Source organism: Fundulus heteroclitus, chromosome 20 (genome assembly GCF_011125445.2).
Source record: "Fundulus heteroclitus isolate FHET01 chromosome 20, MU-UCD_Fhet_4.1, whole genome shotgun sequence".
Classification (NCBI taxonomy): Eukaryota; Metazoa; Chordata; class Actinopteri; order Cyprinodontiformes; family Fundulidae; genus Fundulus; species Fundulus heteroclitus.
The window spans coordinates 25348247-25372074 of NC_046380.1; the positions used below are offsets into that span (position 1 = coordinate 25348247).

Genomic DNA, 23828 nt, shown 5'->3' on the forward strand with positions numbered 1-23828 from the left:
ACTAACTTTATTAAATTCTACCAATACACCACTTTGTGTGTGTAATAATAGATGTTCACTCGAACTAAATAACTGAAATAAAGATTATAAATGTTTTACCTTTTTGAGGTAAAGTATATAGCCTGTAGGAGTTTGTATATTATGTGTCTAAATGCAAACTTCTTTCTCATTTAACTGAGCCTGTTTTCTGGGTTTTTATCCGCTTGTTCTCTCCAGCTGTTTTCAACAGCCCTAAATCCTCCATATTTTCATCTGTCTTTCCTCAGTCTCTGCTCAGCATCCCTGGCTCGCCCTTCATGTCACGCCACAACAGCCGCAGCAGCATCTTCAGCTTCAAGGGCCGCTCCAAGGACATGGGCTCGGAAAACGAGTTTGCAGACGACGAGCACAGTACTGTAGAGGAGAGTGAAGACCGCCGAGGCTCGCTGTTCATACCTTACCGGCGCAACAGCTACAGCGGCTACAGCCAAGGCTCATCGCGCATCCACCCACTGGCGCCTCACTCTGGAGGGAAACGGAACAGCACGGTGGACTGCAACGGCGTGGTGTCTCTCATCGGCCCCGGGCCTGGCAGACGGCTTCTGCCTGAGGTGAAAATAGATAAGGCAGCCACTGATGACAGTGTAAGGACGTCCATGGGACACCCATACAGTTTAGGCATGATGACGGCCCTGATCTCTGCAGCTCCTCCTTTCAAAGCCCAGTCCCATTTCCCCGTGTTTTTCTGTTTCCCAAACTCTGAGCTCTCTTCTTTCCTCCTGAATAATCAGATTCTATTTAGGAATTTCCCTTCACAGAGCCACTTACTCTTTCTGTTTTATTAATTTTTTTTATTGATTTATTGCTATATTTTTGTTTCTAAATAACTAACAAGCAGCAACATCTCTACAAACTCCCTCTCTAGCAAACCTAATCAAAATGTTATCAACTAAATTTAGAAAAAAGCAGCATTTCTTGTTAAAGAACTTCCCCTTCATACCATCACCTAGTGTACCCTCAATGGGATGCAGGCACCTTTATTCTCCTTACTACCCATTTCTCTCCATAGGTGTCTTTCCTATTTACTCTTCTTCTACTACAGCTCTCCTCCTCTCTGTCTTCATCTACCCTCCATCCCCAACCCTGGATGGCACAACAAACAAGCCTGAAATATTTTTTTGTAACAATATTTTTCCCCTTCCAGAAAGCATGGTAGACCTCCTACCAGTCAACCTGTTCTTACCTGTTTACTCCTTTTGAAGCTTAGCATGGTGGAGATGTTAATGGTGTCTTGAATTTCCCTCTGTTGACATGATATGCATGCCAGTGCATGCAATTCAATGTTACAAAGGCATTAGGAAGAGTTCAGTGTTATTTGCAGAGTTGATATGAAGATCGGGGCTATGTTTTCTTTATTTTGTCTCTTTAGTGGAACACGGGTATCATTTAGTGGCTGAGGTAGCTTTAAAGCGTTGCTTCTGTGTCTTGTATACATCCTGGGCTTTTCTGAATGACCATCTGTCTTCTCTGAGTACAGACTACTGATGTGGAGATTAAGAAGAAACACTCTGGCTCTCTTATGATATCGGTGGATCAGCTCAACTCTTCCTTCAAAGGAAAGGACCATGCCAACAGTCAGATGAGCGTGGTCACCAACACACTGTTAGAAGGTAAGCTTGGTGCACTTAGTTCAATTCATTTAGCAAAAATATCATATTTTTTATAGAAATGGGAAGAATTATCTGCTTTAATATGTACATTTGATCAGGATGTATTTAAATTGTTTCCACATGTTGTAATGTTACAACCACAAACTTTAATGCAATTTATTGTGATTTCATGTGACAGATAAACACAGTAGTGAAAAAATTTAAAGTGGTAAGAAAAATACATGTTTTTTTAATCTTTTGCAAATAGGAAGAAAAAATAGAAAAGAGGTGTGATCTGCTTTTAAATTCTACCCCCTTTACTCTAATGATGAATTCTGAAATTGGTTTATTTATTATTTTCTGTTAAATTTGTTAAAATGAATTGTCTGAAATAAATTCCTTTCATTCATTCATAGAATCCTGTGTATAATTTAAACACAGTATCAATACAGCTGTTTTTGATTGACACAGATGTTTTCCTGACGAACATTTGTAAATAAACAGCACCACATAGACCAAGGAACACAGCAGACAGTAAAGAGACATATTTGCTAAGAAATTCATAGTTTACGGGTTATAAAACAATATTTCAGGTTTGAACATCCCCCAGAGTTTTGTTTTATCATCTGACAAATCTCATTTGTCTCAGGGGCAGCTAAGAAGGCCATGGTTGCTCTGGAGGAGAGATCCACAGCTTTGGTGGTTCATTCTTTTGGCAAGAATAATAGTATTCATTCACGCCACAAATCTGGCCTTTATGGATTTTTAAGAAAGCTACAAGAGGTCTGGTTTAAATTCATAGTGTAGGTCATGTGCTCTGGTCACATGACACCAGAATTCTAATATTTGGCATAAGTGGAGTTAAACTTAACCCTGCACATCAACCTGAACACACCATCCCCACACTGAGACATGGTTGTGGCAGCTTCATGCTGTGGGGATGCTTTGCTTTTCTGTCTGCAGGTCAGCAGCCCTCTACTTTCAGCCAGCTTTAATTGCAGGGAAATGTGCTTCTACAAAGTATAGGCTCAGGAGTTCTCAATAAAAATGCACGCCAGTCTTCAGATTTATTAAACCAAGCGATTCCTTGGTTTATTATAAAACATTAAAAACAATGCATAATTTTCTCCGTCAAAGCAGATGGGACCAAACGAAGGGGCAAAGAAAACATGTAAGATGCTGCAAAATACTTGAGACTGGCATAGAGGGTCACCGTTCAGCAGCACAATAACATTGAACAATTACAAGAGTAATGACTCTGGAAGGTCTGCACACAAATGCAAGCCACACTTTTTATATTATTACTTCTAAAAAAGTTGTAAAAGCATATTTTTCCCCACTACTCAGTTGTGCACCACTTTTGTGTTGGTCAATATAAAATCCCCTCATAAGCAATCACTGGGGTCTTACATACCACAGCTACAAACATAATTTAAATGTGCTCCAGATGTACATACAGTGGCATCTCTGGCATGATAAGTTAAGTGGGGCACAGAAACTCAACACCTATTACACATTTTTTGTGATGCGTACAACCTAATTTTGATCAGTTTTTAATTAAACAGATAAAATAGCATAAACCAACACACTAGAAATGCCATTGTATATAAGCTAAATGTAATTTAACTTTTATACATAAAATTACAAATAAAGGCTCACTAGTATTGTTCATTTATTGAAGACAGAGATTCACAACGATCCTTCAATGAGCCAGCACCGACAACCAACACTGGATGGTTGCACACTATCCTGGAGAACGTAAACGTAACGTGTGCAATTCCAGTATTTTGATTGGACGATCCAAGCTTGGGGCCGTAGGATTTGTGCCCCATGACTGTCCACTGAGAACATGATGGGCATGGAAAAGGAAATCTGTCATTTTTACAACATTACTTTATAAAGAACGATCTTGTCGCACTGATCATTGTGAACATAGAGGTACACAGCGACATCTGGGGAGTCCAGGCTCCACTGGCCCCAAATCCAGAGACGCCATAGTCTCTGCATTTAACACAACATTTGACTTGTAAACACCACCTGGGGCAGCGTGGGAACCTTGCTCCCACCCCAGCATCTGTGGTGGTTCATCAGGGACCGGAGGTATGGGGATGCCTGGGACCTTGTAGTGGGGGACCGTTGGGTAGCTAAGCCCATTTTAGGGGGTTTTGTCTGTGTGTGAGCCCACTCTACATTCTGGAGTGGGCTCATGGGCGCCTATGTCTACCGGGGCTGTGTCGGTCTGAACTAGGGCCACTAGGGCTGAACTACTTTGATGGAGGAACAAGTCTAGATTTAATATACTCAAATCTACAAAGTCACATGTAGGCAACCAGCTTCTATGCATGGTATGCCCAAAATGCAACAACAGGACATGTGAAAAAATAAAATCCTCCCAAAATACATTGAAGTGTGTGTTTGTAACATGAGAAAGTGCAAAGAATATCAAGGATTATGAATACATTTGCAAGGTATTGTGAAATGGGTTATATACATGTGCTGTATCATATTAGTCATAACTTAAGTTTAACTCTTCAAGATATGATCACAATAGACAACCTGTTTGCAATAAAAAAAACTCTTCGTGATTGTTTTTCTTCCTCATCCTGCAGAATTAGAGGAATCCCAAAGGAAGTGTCCTCCCTGTTGGTACAAGTTTGCAAACATCTTCCTCATCTGGGAATGCTGCCCCTTCTGGCTGAAGCTCAAGCACATTGTCTACTTGATTGTTATGGACCCGTTTGTGGACCTGGCAATCACCATCTGTATTGTGCTCAACACTCTTTTCATGGCCATGGAGCACTACCCAATGACCGAAAATTTTGAGAATGTCCTGTCTGTTGGCAACCTGGTAAGAGATTACAACATTTCTCATCTTCTATGCTCTTTTTTTCTCTTCCTCTCGAGCTAAAGAGGAACTTCAGATCGTGTTTGTCCCCTAAAGTAAGACTGCATAATTTCACATGTGCACTTAAGAACTCAAACTTACTACATAGAATAATCAGATGGAAGTCTCATTAAATATGTATTTCCATTTTAATGACGCAAACTGGTCAGCCCTGCAGTCTCATCTCCTCCTCTTCACTTTTTTTCTTTTCCCGTTTATCCCAATTGCACAAAAACAGTTTTTTGACAGATCTGGTGAAGTCTCTCATATATTTGACACACTTTAAAGACACATTTAAAGGTGGCATGAAATGTTTTGGCAGGGAACATGTTAACCTCTTGGAAGACATTTTAGTTTGGCCGTTTCCAGTCCTTGCTTTCCAAAAAATCACTGTAGCACAGCAGTATTGGCTCTGCATCAGCACTGAGACAGGAAATGAGGTCATAAGCATTGGTAGCTGTCCAAAGTGAAACAGGAATTTAATTCACCCTGCATTAGAGGGTGGATGGTGCAGTGTGAATCACTGGGTGTCTTCTGCAGCACTGACCGGACACACGATTAGCTGTCCGGTGGGTGAATGTGCAGATTTTTCACCGTACCCTAGCATTTAAAATGTTCAGTCAGAAGAGATTTTAATATTAATAAATAGCAATTCATTGCAAGTAACGTGTGCATATAAGAACTGCTACTAGACCAAACCAAAATATCATCCCATTATTTAATAAAACAATGGTTATTTTTTAAAGTTGTAATGCGAGAAGGCTCACCTCTTTGTGAAAGGCTGTATTTGCCAGTAGTGCAATAATTAAAGATAAAAATGCATCTGTGTAAGCCTGTTTAAAGCAAAATTTATACTTTTCAAATACCTAAAAGTGTTCCTAAAGCAGTCTTGTGCAGCCGTCGTCTTGCTACTTTTATGAAGTATATTTTGTGAAAGATTGAGGCCTCGTCACATACTCCATTGTGTTAAAAGGGGACATATTCAAAATCCATTTTTAGCCCTTAAAGACATGTTGTTGTGTACTTATAGTCTCTAGGAGTGGAGAAAATTCGAATGTACTTTGTGCAAGTGCTGCGTAGATATTGTCATACTCTGGGTCATAGCTTTCAGGCAATTTAGTTTTTTTCTGTTTTCCATTATGTTTTTTGAAAAATTACGCCACAGCATTTTGCTGCAGAAGTGATTTATGTATTTATCAAATTTATCAATTTCGCGAATCCGCTAGTTTTATTTCTCTGAACGATTTTTGTAGTCCAAGCTCAAGGATGTACTAGCTACAGGTGAATAAGTCAAAATCTTTAGTTGTTCATAACACCGTCCTCCAGCATTCTACAAAAATGGCTGAACGGGGTGGAGGGGAATGCTCTGTGACCTCCAGGGGGTCGGGTGTGAAGTGCCTCCTTTAGATTTAAAGAGACGCCACTAAATGTAGGAAATAGGTCCAACTGCCATGACGCCTGAGCCATGTCAAGCATTAGCCATGCCAAGCAATTTAATCTTCTTTGGTTCAGACAGAAGGTCGGCATAGTGTACCTTGAGGTTATGTTTTGGGACACGATTAGGGTTTTGCTTCAACATATGAGTAGGATTAGTGTAAATTATTTTGCACTGGTGTCCTATGGGGTATATACGCCCTCTCTAAGTTGCTACGCTAATGCTAAAGGATTTCTCAGCATGTCGTGGGAGCCTTATTTAGCTGGAAATGAAATTACAAACACAACAATGTTTGATACAAAGAAAGGCTATGTCAGAATGTTATTTACCAAAGGTTGTGTGTTTTTGTACACTATCGAAGCAAAGTGATTTAAGTTGACCAACTCAATAAGTCAGAGTGTTGAAAATTGAACTGTTGTTTGATGCATCAATATTGGTCTTTCAGACAGCAAGCCCCTGGCAAACAAGAGCATAAGATGTCCTCCTTATTTTTTACTAAACAGTCTCCAGGTTTATAAAAAGTTTTTCTTAATAGAAGCAGCATAAGTAAGTGGGGGATTTCAGTAAGTTATGTTGCCATCCAGACATGTTGTTTTATAGAAGGGGTTGCTGATTTCATCAAAACATTATCTAAACCTGGTTTTTGTTTTTTACCTGCAATATAGCAGCATGTCTTATTTGTTTGACTTCTGTAACATACTGGAAACATTTAAAACATCACAAAAAAGGGGGAAATGTATGCTAAAGGAACCACTTAAATTTGAAACCTCCTCTTATTTAATGTATCTTAATGGAGTGACATGTTCTTATAAACCCCTCTAAGGTCTCATTGTAAATTGTCCCCTTGTAGGTTTTCACTGGCATCTTTGCTGGGGAGATGTTTGCCAAGCTCGTAGCCATGGACCCCTACTACTACTTCCAGGAAGGCTGGAACTGCTTTGACGGCTTCATTGTGACCCTGAGTTTAGTTGAACTGGGGCTGTCTGACGTGGAGGGACTCTCAGTTCTCAGGTCTTTCCGATTGGTGAGTGAAAATGATCTCATGTTAATTTTCTCAGCACACTTTTAAGATTAGAGGAAAATTAGATGAGCATGTCAGCAACATCAGCTTTCTGTCACAAGATGCTCAGGATTAGGCTTAAATTCAGTCTTGATCTAGCTTTTGAATATGACAAAACATTAATATATTTAGTCAAATGGGTTAGAAATACAACCAAGTAATGCTGTTTTCCATTTACAGCTTAGAGTGTTCAAACTGGCCAAGTCGTGGCCTACACTCAACATGCTGATCAAGATCATTGGTAACTCGGTGGGAGCGCTTGGTAATCTGACCTTGGTGTTGGCCATTATCGTATTCATCTTTGCTGTGGTGGGCATGCAGCTGTTTGGAAAGAGCTACAAGGACTGCGTGTGCAAGATCGCATTGACCTGCGAGCTACCACGCTGGCACATGCACGACTTCTTTCACTCTTTCCTGATCGTGTTCAGAGTGCTGTGTGGAGAGTGGATTGAAACAATGTGGGACTGCATGGAGGTGGCAGGACAGGCCATGTGCATAATCGTCTTCATGATGGTCATGGTTATAGGAAATCTGGTGGTAAGAAAGAAAAATATCGCGTGACGTATTCACCGTAGCTCGTGTACACTAAGTTCTAGGGTTCCAGAGTATGTTTTGTGTTTTTTGGTAAGGTGCTGAACCTGTTTCTGGCTTTGCTACTGAGCTCGTTCAGTGCAGACAACCTCGCTGCCACTGATGATGACGGAGAGCCCAACAACCTCCAGCTCGCTGTTGCCCGCATCAAGAAAGGAATCGCTTGGTTTAAGATCAACATGCGGGTCTTTGTAGCCACAGTGCTCAAAAAGGTACGTCACAATTAGGCAACGGTGGTATACTGATATCAAGGTATGCCAAGGTTTTAAAAAGGTATGGTTTCAAAGGTGCTAAAGATTCTCGTCATACTGTTCTTATGGTTTAAAGTTTTGTCAATGAAAAGCTGGAGGAAGCACAGATGAAAATTAAACAAACTATTGTTTTTTTAAATCATCAACAAAAGAAAATACTTAGAAAAAGTACCAGAGTATCTCTTTTGGGTCACATTTGGAGCGGTGAACTGCAGTTCAGCTACCTGAGCAGGACACGTTACTCATAATGTAGTTATATGAAAAATATTGTGATAGCAGTAATCAGTGTCAGTAAGTAAATAATTTAGTTAAACTATGAATGATTGCCACTTTTCATTTTTATATTAGATTACACTGTACATGTATGTTTAAACATTTTTGTAGATATCATAACAGCACGATTTGTGCCATTTTTACCTAAACTTATCATACCACAAGGATCTCTTCCTGTCCCATGCTTAATCACAAGCCTACAAATATTGTATTACCCCAAGGTGGTTTAAAATTTTAACTTCATCCACCATATTTTCTGACAGTATTACTGTTTATATTGCTTTACCTTCCTGACAAGCAGCCTATAGAAGACGAGCAGAAGCCTTTGGATGGTATTTATGAGGAGAAGCTCAACTGCATCGCAAACCACACTGTTGAAATCAACCGTGAGCTGGACTATCCCAAAAATGGCAATGGCACCACCAGTGGCATAGGGAGCAGTGTGGGGAAGTACATGATTGATGATGACTACATGTCTTTCATCCACAACCCCAACCTCACCGTGTGTGTTCCTATCGCTGTTGGAGAGTCCGACTTTGAAAACCTCAACACGGAGGACTTCAGCAGCGAATCGGATGTGGAAAACAGCAAAGATGTGAGTAAAATGTATCTTTGAGGAGAAATTTGGTATTGGTCTTATTTTATAGGCCTGAAGATGTCAGGTAGAATAGACTTCCTCAGGCTTCATGTTTACTGCCAAAGTTTTAAGGGGATATATATAGTATTTTAAATACAAAAATGACATTACTAATATAAATGCATCAATCTGAATTATTTTGGCACATTTCTGATCTCTGGTTTTTGTAAAGCTGAGACCTGGCAACATTAATTAAGCTTACTTCCAGTTTCTGTTCCACAACTATTATATAGGAACATATAAAAACAGCACTCTTGCTTTGAGTATTTGGTTACTCCTTATATTACATATATTAAGAGAAAGGGCAGTCAAACAGGGGTCTTACTGTTATAAAAAACCATGAACATGTAAAGTGACTAGATGTCTAAAATTAAAAACTGAGACATATATGGCCTATTTTGTTAATGGGGGATGGGGGAGATTTTAGATCACTAGCTTAACTCTGAGGTTTCCAAAAGGCTGCCAACATTTCCAAATCCAGTATGTTTCTTACAATTTTCTTTCATGTAGCATTTTATATTCCTGCCTTCTCTGACCATGTTTTGAACACATCGCTGGTACTAAAAATACTAAAAACTTTCAGTCTTCTTTACTCAGTAACAACTTCCACATGAAATATTGCTAATAACAGGGTGACCTGGTAGTGCTTAGCTTAAATTGCTGGAAAGATATTTTTTATTTTTGACTTCCCAACCAAATCACCAGTCAGGGCCGATTATCTTTAGCTACCCGCAGATTTATATGAAAATATTACATGTATTACCTTATGCGCGGTCTGCTGGGGTGGTATTGGCTTCCACATGAAAAGACAACGTTGGCATGACATTTCAGAACATTCACTTAGACAGAAATGCTGTTCCACAGTGAGCATAAATGCTGAGAATGCACACTAAAAAAGCCCATAGGCAGACAGGGAACGTCCTGATGAGGCAACAGAAACATCACCATCTGCATGTTATAAATGTTTAAGCAGCACCAAAACCTCGTAGACATTTATAATATATAGGTCACCTTCATCTGGCTTATAGTTGGATGAGTTAAGAAAATACAGCTGCATCACTATTATACCTGCACCTGGTTCTTATGGCATCAGCCACTTCACCTCATCCTCCCTGCACTTCATGCTGTAACAGAACACCCTACAGGGGAAACAGAGTAAGAACTGCTAACAGCTAATATTTGAAGGGCTCATTACTGGAAAAAATAAATAAATAAATAAACAAATAAATATATATATATATATATATATATATATATATATATATATATATATATATATATATATATATATATATATATATATATATATAATTAATTGTTTATTGCTTGATTTCACTAATCTAATTTAGTCAACTGTTACATAAAAAAATGTATCATTCAGCACCAACAAAGCTAGTTTTTTTTAAAAAAATATAGCGATGACGATGGGCTTGGCAAAGTTGTTGGTCGTGAGACAGTCCAGGTTGTGTCCGGAAAACAGAGAGTGATAAGGCGTCTGATCGAGGGCACGGTGAGACTGGGAAATCCAGAGACGGGAACTTGGCAAGGAAGGCTAAGAACATTGGACATAACTTCCTCAAGACTTACAAATAACCTGGCACCGACTGGATTTCTTCCTGTTCTATGCCGGAGTATGTACAAACATGTGAACAGGTGAATGAAATCAGCCTAATTGTGCTGCTGGGAGGATGGATGACAGGGGCAGCAGATCACAGTAATTGGGAGAAGCAGGGAGTGATAAAACAGTCAGCCGGCAAGCATAATAATATAGCCAGTGTGACACAATTTGCCATCTTGAATCATAACACTATGAATCCCTTAACTTTGTCGTTTAGGTAGTCTCAGAAAACTGTGAGTACTACATTACTACAAAATATATGCATGTTAGAGTAAATCAAGGAATGTATAATAGCCCAGAAGTACATGTAAAAATTTAGAATATTGCATCAAAGTGTAATATTTTTTCCCTGTCTTTTCAGAAAGTGAAACGGTTATTTTATAGAGATGCATTAAACAATTTCAGTGTCTCAGAAAAGTTGAATGTTGCATTAGACCAATCAAAAAAGGATGTTTTAAGCACATGTGAGGCTTCTGAAAAGTATGTCCGTTTCTATGTACTCAATACTTGATTGAGCCTTTACTTGCATGAATTACTGCATCAATGGGGTGTGGCATAGAGGCGGTCAGCCCGTGGCGCTGCGTAGGTGTAATAGAAGTCCAGCTTGCTTTGTTAGCTGCCTTCAGGTCATCTGCATTATTGGGTCTGGTGTCTCTCATCTTCCTCTTTACAACAGCCCATACATTTTCTATGAGCTTCAGGTCAGAGGAGTTTGCTGGGCAATCAAGAACCGGAACACCAGGGTCATTGAACCAGCTTTTGGTACCTTTCTCAGTGTGGGCAGGTGGCAGTCTCCATACCGTTTGTCTGCAGAGGGAAGTGCTCTAGAACTTCATGTAGTCCATGTGCCTCAGTCCAGTCCTTGTGAAGCTCCCTCAAATTCTTGAGTAGATTTCGCTTGATAATTGTCTCAAGTCTGTGGTTCTCCCTGTTGCTGGTGCACCTTTTCCTACCACACTTCTTCCTTACACTCAATTTTCTGTTAATATACTTGGATAAAGAACTCAATGAGCAACCAGCTTATTCACCAATGACCCTTTGTGACTAACCCTTCTTGTGAAGGGTGTCGATAGCAAGGCAAGGCAGGTTTATTTATATTGCACTATTCAGTAACAAGACGATTCAAAGTGCTGTCGATGAATATCTTCTGGACGTCTGTGAAGTCAGCAGTCTTCCCCATGATTATGTACCTGAGTGACCTAGTGTGAGAGAACATTTAAGGGCTCAAGAAACCTTTGCAGGTGTTTTAAGTTCATTAGATGATTAGGGAGATGGTTCGATTAGTCTTTCGCCCCTACACCATGCGTTTCCGTAATGAACTTTTTTCACAGTATTCTAATTTCCTGAGACATAATTTCTTGTTTTCATTATCTGTAAGCGAAAGTGATCAAAATGGCAAGAAACAAAGCCTAGGATTACATCACTCCACGTGCAATGATTCTGTATCATAAACCACTTTCACTTTCTGAGATGACTAGTAAAGAATATTGCATTTTATGCAATATTCAACATTTTTGAGATACACCTGTGAAAAGACTGTACCCCTGTTGTGTAGATGACTCAGCTTCTGTATATAAATAACTGAATCTCTAAAGTGATCTATTTTGTCTTAGCTGGATGACACCAGTTCATCTGAGGGCAGCACAATAGACATCAAGCCTGATGTAGAAGAGGTGGCCGTGGTCGAAGTCGTAGAGGAGTATCTCGACCCAGATGCCTGCTGGACTGATGGTGCGTGACCCTCAGCATCTGTCAGACTTTGTGGTTTAGAAGTGTAAAGTTGTGGTATTTTTATAGAATTTATTTCAGTAGCATAATCTCACATTATCTACATCTTGGCATCCTGGTGGCTGTGTTAAGATGGAAAAAAAACGACAACATTCCATTGTATAGCGCTAAATAAAAAAATTACAGCGTGTGCATCATGGAGTCTTTATAACAACCTGTATACACTTTTTCAATGGATACCACTTATGTAGTAGGCATTCTAAGACATGTTCTACCATTTCAGATGTAAACATAGAGTGGGCTAAACTCTACTGGCACTCAAACTGTAACCGTGTGCCTTGGTTAGATGAAACTGAGGCTACGTTCACACTGCAGGGAAATGCGACCTAAATCCAATGTTTTTGCCCATATGCGACCCATATCTGAAAATTTCATGGCAGCGTGAACAGCCCTATTTGGATCTTAACGTAGATTAATAAATTATATGTTTTACTAATTCGGATACATAACGGATGTTTTTTCTTTCACGTCACTCTCCGGGCTCCAACTACACATCCACACACAGTAGTAGCAGTTAGCGCTCCGTAAAAAAACATTGTTGCTTTCTTCTTACCTTTTTTAGTCTCCCCATGATGTGGTTTTAATATTGTCAGCTCCCCTTGCTCAACGGCTTTCTAATAATAACAAGGAGAGATGCTGGCTGGTAGCCGCGTTTTTAATTTTTTTTTATGTTTTTACAAAACTTTATTGAACCCTTCCGTAAACAGTGCTCTACTGTGTGTCGTATCCTTCTGTTATCTGTGGTTTTGGGTCACTTTGCGGACTTGAACTGTTCAGACAGAATTCTGATGAACGACCACCTTAAAAAAAATCCCTATTTCTGCAAAAAAATCAGAATCGAGCAACAATACCTGCAGTGTGAATGTAGCCTAAGATTGTGCTTTCCTGCAAAAAGACACTCCAGGCAGGTTTCAGGAAAAGCACCTGATTCATAGATTTAACTTTAGTTGAGGAACTGGGATGCTATTGGCCTGTTTCTCTTTCAAAGGCCCTGGGAACCTGTTAAATGTATGGTATCATGAACTGTGAAATACTAGGAGATTTGAAATACAACTCATACATAAAAATGTTTACATTAATTACATAAATCAAGATATTTCCATTTTTTTCAGTATTTAGTTAATCAAAGATTTTTTTTATTGTTTAATTTTTTGTTATAATCCATGAAAATGTGTAAGGATTACCTTTTTAAAGTACATTTATTCTATTACTTCATAGTCTTTTGCAACAGCATTTTATGCATTTATTTTATCTGCCAATCTTGCTCCTTAATTTATTTCCTGATGAACTGTTGCAAATAGCAAATGAATATTGAAAAATAAAAATATCATGTGCTACTACAATGAATAATGATTTTTAAGGCTTTTTACAAATCTTGTATCATAGATGTCAAAAAAAATTTGGGGACATTTATATATTTAGTATTGACATAAGCCATGCTGTTTTATTATGTTGGCATTTTGAAAAAAAAACAAAAACAAAAAAAAACAAAAAACAAAACATCTGCCTCTTTAGAATGTGTCAGGAGTTGTGGTTTAATTCATCCTACAGAGTGTGTGGCCAAATACAAGTGCTGCGACGTTCCCATCACTCATGGATGGGGGAAACACTGGTGGTTCCTGAGGAAGACCTGCTACCTGATAGTGGAACACAACTGGTTTGAGACCCTCATCATCTTTATGATCCTCCTCAGCAGTGGAGCTCTGGTAAAACCACAAACACACACATATGCCATGGCATTTAATAGTGTAGATTATTAGGAAGTTAATCAAACCATAGTGGGTTGGCTTTACACCAAAATTAAATATGCAAGATATAGCATGTATGTTAGAGCTGTGAAAAAAGACTGGAACGATAAGTGCATAAACACACATTCATTTATGTAGGGAAAATATCATTTGCTCTAAGGAAGCAAGGGAGCATTAGTATCTCCTACTTGTCTGCTGCAGCTCCTCTTGATATTATAGGCCTTAATGGATGGTAAAATGTTATTTTACCAACATTTCAACCAAGAGGATTCGGCTTAGGTTTGCAGCTTTCTGGAAATAAAGCACCCCTCCCCCCTAATGTGGTGAAGAATACATACATGCCATACTTGGAGTTGTCAGTCATTATTTTTTATTCATCACCAGGTTTTTATGTAAAGTTGTACAAAAATACTGTTTGTAAAAGGGAGAGTTGTTGCAAGTGATTCATTAACTCCTATAGGCGCAGATCAAAAGCATCAGTATACTTGACTTACCGTCGTGATGACTGTGGGGCAGGAAACTACAGCTAATTGTGTACTTAATAATAACAACAACAACAATATGAGGGACTGAATTTGACATAACAAAAAAGAAATATAGAAATAAATATAGAAATAAAACATGCTCAATAAATAAATAAGCATGAAATAAATGCACAACACAGCAAGTAAATAAAGTAATCAGTAATTAAATTATACAATGAGACATAAATGTAAATATCTCTTTTAATTAGCTGATTTATTTATTCCTCTTCATGTATTTTATGCTTATTTACTTATTTATTTCTATATTTATTAGTAGTTATGTCAAAATCGGTCCTCCATACAACTACAGCAACAACAACAACTCTCTAGGCACTAGGCCACCACACCCCATCGTCAAAATTAACAAAGAAATAAAACAGCCTCTTCAGTACTCAAGCTTTATACAAATTAAAATGTCAAAGATGGCTTTTCTCGGTCAATCCACAGGTCATTATGTAATTCTGCTAAATTTCAGGCCTTTGAAGATGTGTACATTGAACAGAGGAAGACAGTGCGCATCATTCTGGATTATGCCGATCGAGTGTTCACCTACATTTTCATCCTGGAGATGTTGCTGAAATGGGTGGCCTACGGCTTTGTCAAGTATTTCACCAATGCCTGGTGCTGGCTGGACTTCTTCATTGTGGATGTAAGTACTTTTAAATTCTGCCGAATCAGATCATTTGATTGAGCTCTTTGCCATAATAGGTTTTAAGCTTGTAACAATTAGCATTAAATGTCAAATTCTTCTGATTAAACCAACATGTTTTGGGTTTACAAACAATCCAATACAGATATTTCAGTTGATTTGAATCCTTCCAAGTTTAGTCCTTACTGTTTGAATCTGATAGGACATTGCTCTGTCTATTCTCACTGCAGATGACAGCATGTATTTAACTCCCTGTATTATTGAAAACTATTTAAAGTAAATTAATGACACTCAGATTAGATGCTTTAAGATTGTTGGCCTACTTCTGTCCTGTAAACATGCTGAGGCTCTGTTTCTGATTTATCAATAGATCTTCTGATGGATAAAATTCATGCCTGGGTCCATAAAAACACTTGTATGTTATATAGTTGTTGGCTTCATGGATTGCACTTGGGTTCTGATCGCTAATCCTGCACTTTGGGGCCAACTTTTTCCAGTATAGTCTCAGTGTTGTGATGTGGTCAAAACTCTACCTGGAAAAATGAAAGCGATATTTTTGTAGAAATACTGCATCTTCAGTCCATAATGCTAGTTTAGATTTGGAACTGCAATTACTTAATACTTAAAATAAGAATCCTGTTTTGTACTTTTCTAAAGAGAGATTTTATCACAAGGTTTTACGTTCTAATATTTAGTAATTTTTCCCTTTCTGATTGCTGCTGGTTTAATTTTTAATAAGAATCTTGTTTTTTTTTTCTTTATGATTTTTGTCTGTCTACGTTTAGACTCTCTGGTGAAACATGTCATCTGGCATGTGAGGTAAAAACGTGTAGACTTTTTCCTCAAATCTAACATGAGTGCTGACCTGTGAGAACTGTTAATAACAGCATCACTGAATGAGTAACCCTAAGGTGTTGTGTCTTTAAATTCCAGCCGTGTTTCCTTTTATTATATATGATCATGGGACACTTCTGTTGGACCAAAACCTTTAAATTTTGTTAGAGCTTAGCTGTTGTCGACAGTGTTGTTTAGGAGAATTACCGTATTTTTTTGTACCATAAGGCACACTGAATTATAAGGCACACTGTGAATTAACACGTCTATATATGTCTGTGTCCACACATAAGACGCACCAGATTATAAAGTTCATTAAATATTCTTCCCAAGTGTGAAATATCACTCCACCCCTCCGCGTTCACAGCTCTCTCCTGAGAGGGAGAGTTTATTCGTCTCTGTCAAGAGGACAGAGTAGTTGGACTATACTGCCCTGTTTCTAACATAAAGCCAAAATAAACGTAACTTTTATATTTAATTAACTTATTTGTTTTTTTGTTGCTAGCGTGTACTCCGGGCGTGGGCTGCCTTACATGAATGCACGTCTAGTTTGGACATTACAGTCAGGCAGTCTTGTAGACTGCTCAGGGGTCCTATTACAGGACTGATCAGGTAGTGATACAGTGTACCGTAATGCTCAGAATATCAATTGAGCAGAGCGGCTTCATTGATAACCAGTCGTATTTGCACATTTTAACAGATTTTCAAGCGCATTTTACCACATTGAATCGGTCAGTAAGCATAAGTACGGTAATCATATATAAGGTGCACCGGATTATAAGGCGTACTATCGATTTTTGAAAAAATGTAAGAATTTTAAGTGTGCCTTATTGTCTGAAAAATATGGTACATGAGGAATTTGGAATAAATAATAAGACGTTAGTGGCTCCAAATTCTGAAAAAAAAAAGAATTTGAAAAAATGATTCTTTAGAAGACATGATTTTCAGCTCTTATATGAAACTTGGAGATAACCAAAAAGCTGTACATAAACATCTGTTGACATTATGTTTTGTACCGTTGCAATGAAAGAACAAGAATGTAAAAACCTTTTTTGCTAAAATGTTGCATTGTTCTGTTACTGTCTTTGTTTGTGTAGGGTGAGATGTTTGCATACATATGTGTGCTACTGTTTCAGAGAGAGAGAGAGAGAGAGAGAAAATCATTCAACACAAGAATTTATAATTCCGGATGTTTGAATAACCTTTTAAAATTGGTCCAAATATCTGCTAACATCTTTCAATAACTCATTTATAGTTCACTGTGAAATGAGTGGCGCTAACATACAATAATAATGATTTCACAAGTTACACATACTTAATTTTTAAACTATCTGCTAAGATTTTCCACTCATTTAGTTTTCTAACAACAGCATTGTTCTGACACCTTACTACAGTAAAATAAAGCCCTCCCATTTTCAGTTTGGGCGTTAATGTGTAAATGACCTGGTTTGAAATCTCACATTAATTGCACAAAACTAAACACCACATATTTAATTATTAACGGTAGAGCCAACTTAGAAAAATCAATGGAAAACAAATCAAACCCTAGATTAATTAAAAATATGTAAATATCTAGAGCTCAAAGAAGGTGTGCTTAAAAAAAGAAAAAAAAGGTGTACTCAGTTTTACAATGACTGTAATACACATCGATGCTCTAACTTTGAAAGCTGCAGGACTTTACCCAGCAATAAAGTTAGCTTTTGTTCTTTATTGTTTGCAGTTCGGGGAATTTCTGGAGACAACATGTTCTGTGTGTAGGTTTCTTATTTTCTTTCAAATTTGAATGCTGTCTCAATGTCTTTTTGGGTATCCAACCTTCCACCTTACTGATGCAAGCTGTAGTCACTTCCTGTTTGGTGGCAAGTTGGAGTTGATTAGCTACACGAATGGACAAGTCTATGAGATCATCTAAGGTCTTGGGTTTATTGTGGCATGCCACCTCATCATTCCAGCCCGACTCGGCAGCCAGGGAACAAAACTCAACAGCTAATGCAGCCACAGATCTATTCCCCTGGTTAAATGACCACAAACATTTAGCAGACTCTTTGTCATTTATTTTGGAAGAGAAGGTTTGTTTAAATAGATCAGATATTTGATATCAGGACAATGGGGGAAGGCTCTGATCATGAACTGAGTAAAAAAGGAGATTAAAAAATTACTGCTGAAGAATGCAATGACTGGGATTCAGTCTGAGTAGCTTACAGTTGGTAGTAGAGGATGAATCCAGGGCAGGGAGTGAGTCTGCAAACAGAGAGCTGCAGCTGGTAGATGGTGGTTGCGCTTCTTTTCTCACTTTGATTTTGCATGTGGATTGGCGAGGAGGGATCAGGATCGTTGGAGGGTGGACAGGCAGGTAAATTCACGGCAGCCCAGTAGGGTGAGCACTCAAAGGTGTGCACAGGAGCAAGGAATCGAGAACACAGGGATCTCATGTCAGGTTACCACATTAGGTGAGCAAACACTCTGACACCTTTAATGGGACATTTCTAAAATTACGTTACATTTGCCCAGAAACAGCTCCACAATAGCAGTCATTTTGAAAGGTGACAACTTCCTGGAAACTTAATTTCTACATGCTTCACTCGAGAGACACATAGAACAGCTCAAATTTTGGTTGAAATGTGGAGTCCTCAATATGAGCGGAGAGAAAGCAGTATTAGTAGAAAGGTAGGAGGCTGTCCTCTCCTCTTTTTCAATGTAATACGGAGGCCTCTTCTAATCTTCACAAATGCATGTATTTAGCTGGTATTTATACACTTTTCCTCCTCGTAAAATAGTTGCCAGGGAGGATGGGGGGATTGATTTTAGCCCTGCTAATAGCTCTTGTTGTGTGTGATCGTATGAGAAAAAGCCAAATAAACGTGGCATACCTGCACAGATGTTGCAGTCGCTGGTATTAGGTCTGGAAATTCAAGTGTTGGCTCCTTACCCACCAAGGAAATGTAGAGATCACATATGTGTCTTTGCTCAGATTCCATAGTAAAGTCCTCTTGGTTACAAGCTTGTATCAAATACTAACGTTTCTCGCCAACCCTTTGGGGTTTTGGAAAATCAGTGAAATGAACACAAAATATGGGACGTCCCGGATAAAACGGGACAGTTGGCAACCCTGCTCCAGTCTTGCTCCTCTTTGTACTCTCATAAAGCAGCGCTGATGATGAGCATCTTTGGAGCTGCAGTTTGCCAGTCGCACCATGTAGGAAAGAGGTTAGAGAGAAAATGAAACAATAACTACACAAATATCCACACAGATCTGTGGATATAATACTCACCACACACACCTTGAGGGGAAATGCTACAACTGCGACCAAAATATCTAAACTTTGCGCCTAAAAATACAGTGTAGATCTCTTGTTCAGCTCCAAACGGTGCTATTAAATGATTTCAAGATGAAAAGCATTCCTCTCATGTCTCAACACTTTAAAAAACGCCTCTGTTCTGTTAAACTTGTCAAATATTTTAAGGTCCACTCATGAACGCATTCATTTGAATGTATTCATGCACAACACTGGGTATACCCACACCTGCTGGAAGTCCAGATAAAACTTATGTGTCTTGCAGATAAACACATTGATTTGTGCATACAATAATAATCTGACCTCCCTTCTGTAATTTTGGATCTCACTTATGTACAGCTTTTTACCATTGTAGCTGTAATATATACATTTTTAACCAGAGAGAACTCACTTTCCCTAAAAGAAGAAAATCCAAAATGTTACTTGACAATGGAAATTAACAGTGGGAGAATGGAATTTGTATGAGACCGATCATTGTGGTTACAATACTTTTTAAAGGTGACTGTTATCCAAAACTGATGCTTTACCTATTTAGCGGAAAACACCACATCTTGTTACTACAACCCAATCCTTTGCCCTAATACTGACCTGTCCTCTCTCTCACAGCAGGTTCCTATAACTGTGTCTCTCTTTAAGTTAAGGGAGACATTGTGCACCTCAGGAGGGGGACTGAGAGGTCGGTGTATGGGGGTCCAGGGTAAGGTTTGTGTGTTGTGGTGGGGCTCCTACTTTCACAGGTTACCCTCTCTCTTCCAACCCTGAAAGTTGTCCTCAACCTCCTGCATACTCTCTCTCTCTCTCTCTTTCTCTCTCCCCTCTTTGAGTGAAATGCTCGCTGGTGTTGGTACCGTTTCGTACTGTGTACTGTGTGTTATATTATCGTGTCACATTGATTTAAGTGTTTCGTGAACACATCTCTCCTCCAGTTTTGTCCCTTTGTTGGACTCTCTTCTCTTCCTCTCACTGTGTCAACCACAAGTTTCTTTCCAGGTGTGCTCACTGTGCTGTTAAGCTGGTTTTCATGCTAGACCGGCTTGCCAAAACTAAACCAAACACAAACATGAGGTTTTAAACAAGGGAAAAACTCTGGACATTATTGACCATTTCTTTTACTGTTGGAACCTTTATGTTGTAAAAGTATTTTTAAACATAAAGGAGTTATCTTTGTACTCTGTATATAATCATTCAGCCATCCTTACGGTTGATTTAGGGCCACCTTTCTCTCTATATCCCTTCTAACTGTGTGGCGACTTTCTTCTTCTTCTGCCTCTGTCTTTCCTTCTTCTTCTTTCCCTATCTGTCTAGGTGTCTATAGTCACCCTTATAGCTAATGCTTTGGGCTACTCCGATCTAGGCCCGATTAAATCACTCAGGACACTGAGGGCCTTGAGACCCCTCAGGGCCCTGTCACGTTTTGAAGGGATGAGGGTAAGACCTAAGACTCCAGGCAGCTGCTCCTTTTGCATGTCGATTTAACAAAAAGCATCAACGCATGATAGAAATGGCAAAAAAAAGAAAAAAAAAAAAAAGAACTTAAAAATCTCTCTAAGGGGAATTTTTGCTGTAACCCTTTTAATAAGCGAGAAGCTTTTTGCATGGATTAAGATCATCTCAGATGGTTTAATACATCTGATTTGATTTATCATATTTCATTTCATATATGATAAATTTAGCATTCTGTTAAAGCTCCCAGCAATGAAGCATTTATTGAAAATATGGCCTGATCTAGATATATCTTCCTCCTGTCTATCTACCTGAATGATGCAGCAAAATAAAAAAGTCAGCTCTGATTGGTGCTAGCTGAGAAACAACTAGAGGTTGGCGTGAACTGTTGCACCAAACCCTTTAATTGGAATATTAATTACAATTTGTTCTAGGCACCCACTACCTGTTGGTAGTGTTCCTAAAGATGCAGAACCAAACTTACAATATCTTTCAAAGTGTTTCAAATCTCTTCAACTTTATTCACCTGACAACCACAAAATGAGATGTGTTTAATTCAAATTTGAAGTGATAGACTAATTTAAAGTAGTGTTAACAGCTCTTAATTGGAAGGAAAATGAACTACATCTTGCACATCAAGTGTGGTGTACATGTGTATTCAGACCCCTCTACTCTAATATCTCTAATTAAAATACAATGCCACCAATTGCCTTTAAAACTCACCTATTTAGTAAAAAAATAAGTCCATTTGTGCCTAGTTTAAATCTCACTATAAAACCAATCCTAAAGTGACAAATTTGCTCAAGAAACGATGTTCTCCATCCAGTCTGACTAATCTTGAGCTATTTTGGAACAATGAATGGATAAAGATTTAGTTCTGTAGATGTGAGAAGCTGATACACATGTACACGGTAACTTTGGAGCTGTGATTGAAGCTAAAGGGATTTCTATAAAACATTGATTTAGAGGGGAGTAAATCCTGATTCCTGATGCACTTTTCAGATTTTCGATGGTAAAAAAGTTTATCGATTTCACAAATACACACTACTTTATGTTGTTCTATTACATAAACCCCTAATAAAATACATCATAGTTTGTGGTTGTCACATGACAAAGTTTGAAAAGTTTGAGTAGTATGAATTCTCTTTTATGGGACTCTTAAAATCTTAGCAAATATTTTTAAAGCATTCTCCCACTTTAATGGGGAATCTTGTTTGAAGATCAAAAACTTTTTTCTACTGCAGCAATTGCGTTCACGTTTGACTGGCTCTTGATTTTTTGTGATGGCTCTGATCAGCCTCTGGTTGTTGTTTAGCAGAAAACAAAAAGTCCTGTCTGTGTCTGGGCTTAGCATCCTCTGACTTTTGCTCTGCCTGAGGTGTCCTGTTACCTGATCTTATCACAGTTTGGCTTTGGCATTGTCACACTGGAAGATGAACAAACTTCTGGTTGCATACCCCTCCCCACCCAACCCTCCAACCCCTGCCATCTCTGCTTATCACCCTTCAGTAATTTCTCATAACTATGGTTTTCATCATCACAGTTATGCAGTTCTATTTATATTTATGCATTGAGTCTATATTATGATATTGGATTGATGAAAAAAGAAGAAGAAAAAAAGCATTTGTTGTATGTTTTTAGTTTTGGCTTTTTGTTTGGCTTTTTGTATTCATGGCACCTCTGAATGCAGAAATGCACATTCATGTATTCTCCTCTTGTGAAGGCTTCAATTTTGTCCTGTTATTCACATAAAGAGCAGATTGTTTTGATATGAGAACATGATCTTATTTGTTGAATTTCCTTGGTATATTTTACATTGATACTGTACGAGTTTTTATTCATACACCCAAAAAATCTTTTGCACATTCCCCATTGTGGGACATTAAATAAATTCTTATCTTATCTTAAAGCTGAATATCCACACAATAACATTGGTTTGGAGGAGTGTAACATACATTATGGCACAAACCCTTGAATTACAATTTACTGATCTATTGTGGTTACAGCTAAATTAATCTAATTGCACTTTAAAACAAACTCATCCATTTTAAATGGATGTTTAAAACTCAATCTCGAGACCTTAAACCCTCAAGAGGTTGGGAGAAAATGTAATGTTTAATTATTAAAATCAATAGTTAGCTGGAAATTCCTATTTGCTTCCTCTTAATCAACTAAAACATGTTATTTTTTTTCTATGTGGATTTCTGTTTATTCTTATATATATATATATATATATATATATATATATATATATATATATATATATATATATATATATATATATATATAGTGTATTTGTTATTATTTTATTTTACAAAATATGTTTATTATTTAGGTCATTTGTCCATATTTTTTGGTTTTACATTCATATTTCATAGTAATGATTCTATATTGTATAATTATTGTATTTCATCCTTATGTATTTGTACTATGTATAAATAATTTTCACATTATATTTGTAACTATTATCTTATTTATATTTTATGTAATTATTTTATTTCTTATTTATTTGCTTTTACTTCAGTCATATTTATTTTTTGTATTTGTTTTGTCCTCCAGGAATGTATGTAAAAGTTTTTTATCCTTCAGTTTAATCGTTACAACAAAACCAGTAAACCGCAAGTCACAGTGGGGCATTTGATCTCCTGGTCTTTAAAAGTAGCGTATTGTATCGTGTGCCCTGTTGAGTTTTGTTACACTCCCTGACAATACATCATGAAAGGCTTTAACGTTCACCAAAAACAAACAAGTGTGCCTCTTATGTGAGAAAAGAGTGTGCATTTCTCTCTGTGTTGATACTTATGTTCAGCTGCTGTATGATGGCCAGTCTACAATTTTGTTTTCCTCACGGCTCTCTGCAGGTTGTTGTGAACGCCTTGGTGGGTGCCATTCCCTCCATCATGAATGTGTTGCTGGTGTGCCTCATCTTCTGGCTCATCTTCAGCATCATGGGCGTTAACTTGTTTGCTGGGAAGTACTACTACTGTTTCAATGAAACGGCTGAAGAGTACTTTCTGCCTGAAGTCGTCAACAATAAAACTGAGTGCTTTGCGCTGATTAATGCGAATTACACGGAAGTCAGGTGGAAAAATGTCAAGATCAATTTTGACAATGTTGGTGCAGGATACCTTGCACTTTTGCAAGTGGTAAGAACCATTTTGGAAAATAT

The 23828-nt window shown here is 38.1% G+C and overlaps 1 protein-coding gene across 6 annotated transcripts in view; it reads left to right on the plus strand.

Moving 5' to 3' along the window:
- scn8ab (sodium channel, voltage gated, type VIII, alpha subunit b) overlaps positions 1 to 23828 on the plus strand; it is a 72819-nt gene that overhangs the window by 39870 nt on the left and 9121 nt on the right. For 4 of the 6 annotated variants that reach the window (XM_036151294.1, XM_036151297.1, XM_036151295.1 and 1 more), the window contains 12 exons: positions 267 to 623; positions 1517 to 1649; positions 4238 to 4476; positions 6798 to 6971; positions 7188 to 7544; positions 7637 to 7810; positions 8424 to 8717; positions 11991 to 12108; positions 13717 to 13871; positions 14913 to 15086; positions 20522 to 20644; positions 23521 to 23805. In XM_036151294.1, coding sequence (XP_036007187.1) covers positions 267 to 623; positions 1517 to 1649; positions 4238 to 4476; positions 6798 to 6971; positions 7188 to 7544; positions 7637 to 7810; positions 8424 to 8717; positions 11991 to 12108; positions 13717 to 13871; positions 14913 to 15086; positions 20522 to 20644; positions 23521 to 23805 — 2583 coding nt within the window. The remainder of the gene's footprint in view (positions 1 to 266; positions 624 to 1516; positions 1650 to 4237; positions 4477 to 6797; positions 6972 to 7187; positions 7545 to 7636; positions 7811 to 8423; positions 8718 to 11990; positions 12109 to 13716; positions 13872 to 14912; positions 15087 to 20521; positions 20645 to 23520; positions 23806 to 23828) is intronic. The other 2 variants (XM_012878156.3, XM_036151298.1) reach the window with 1 other exon arrangement.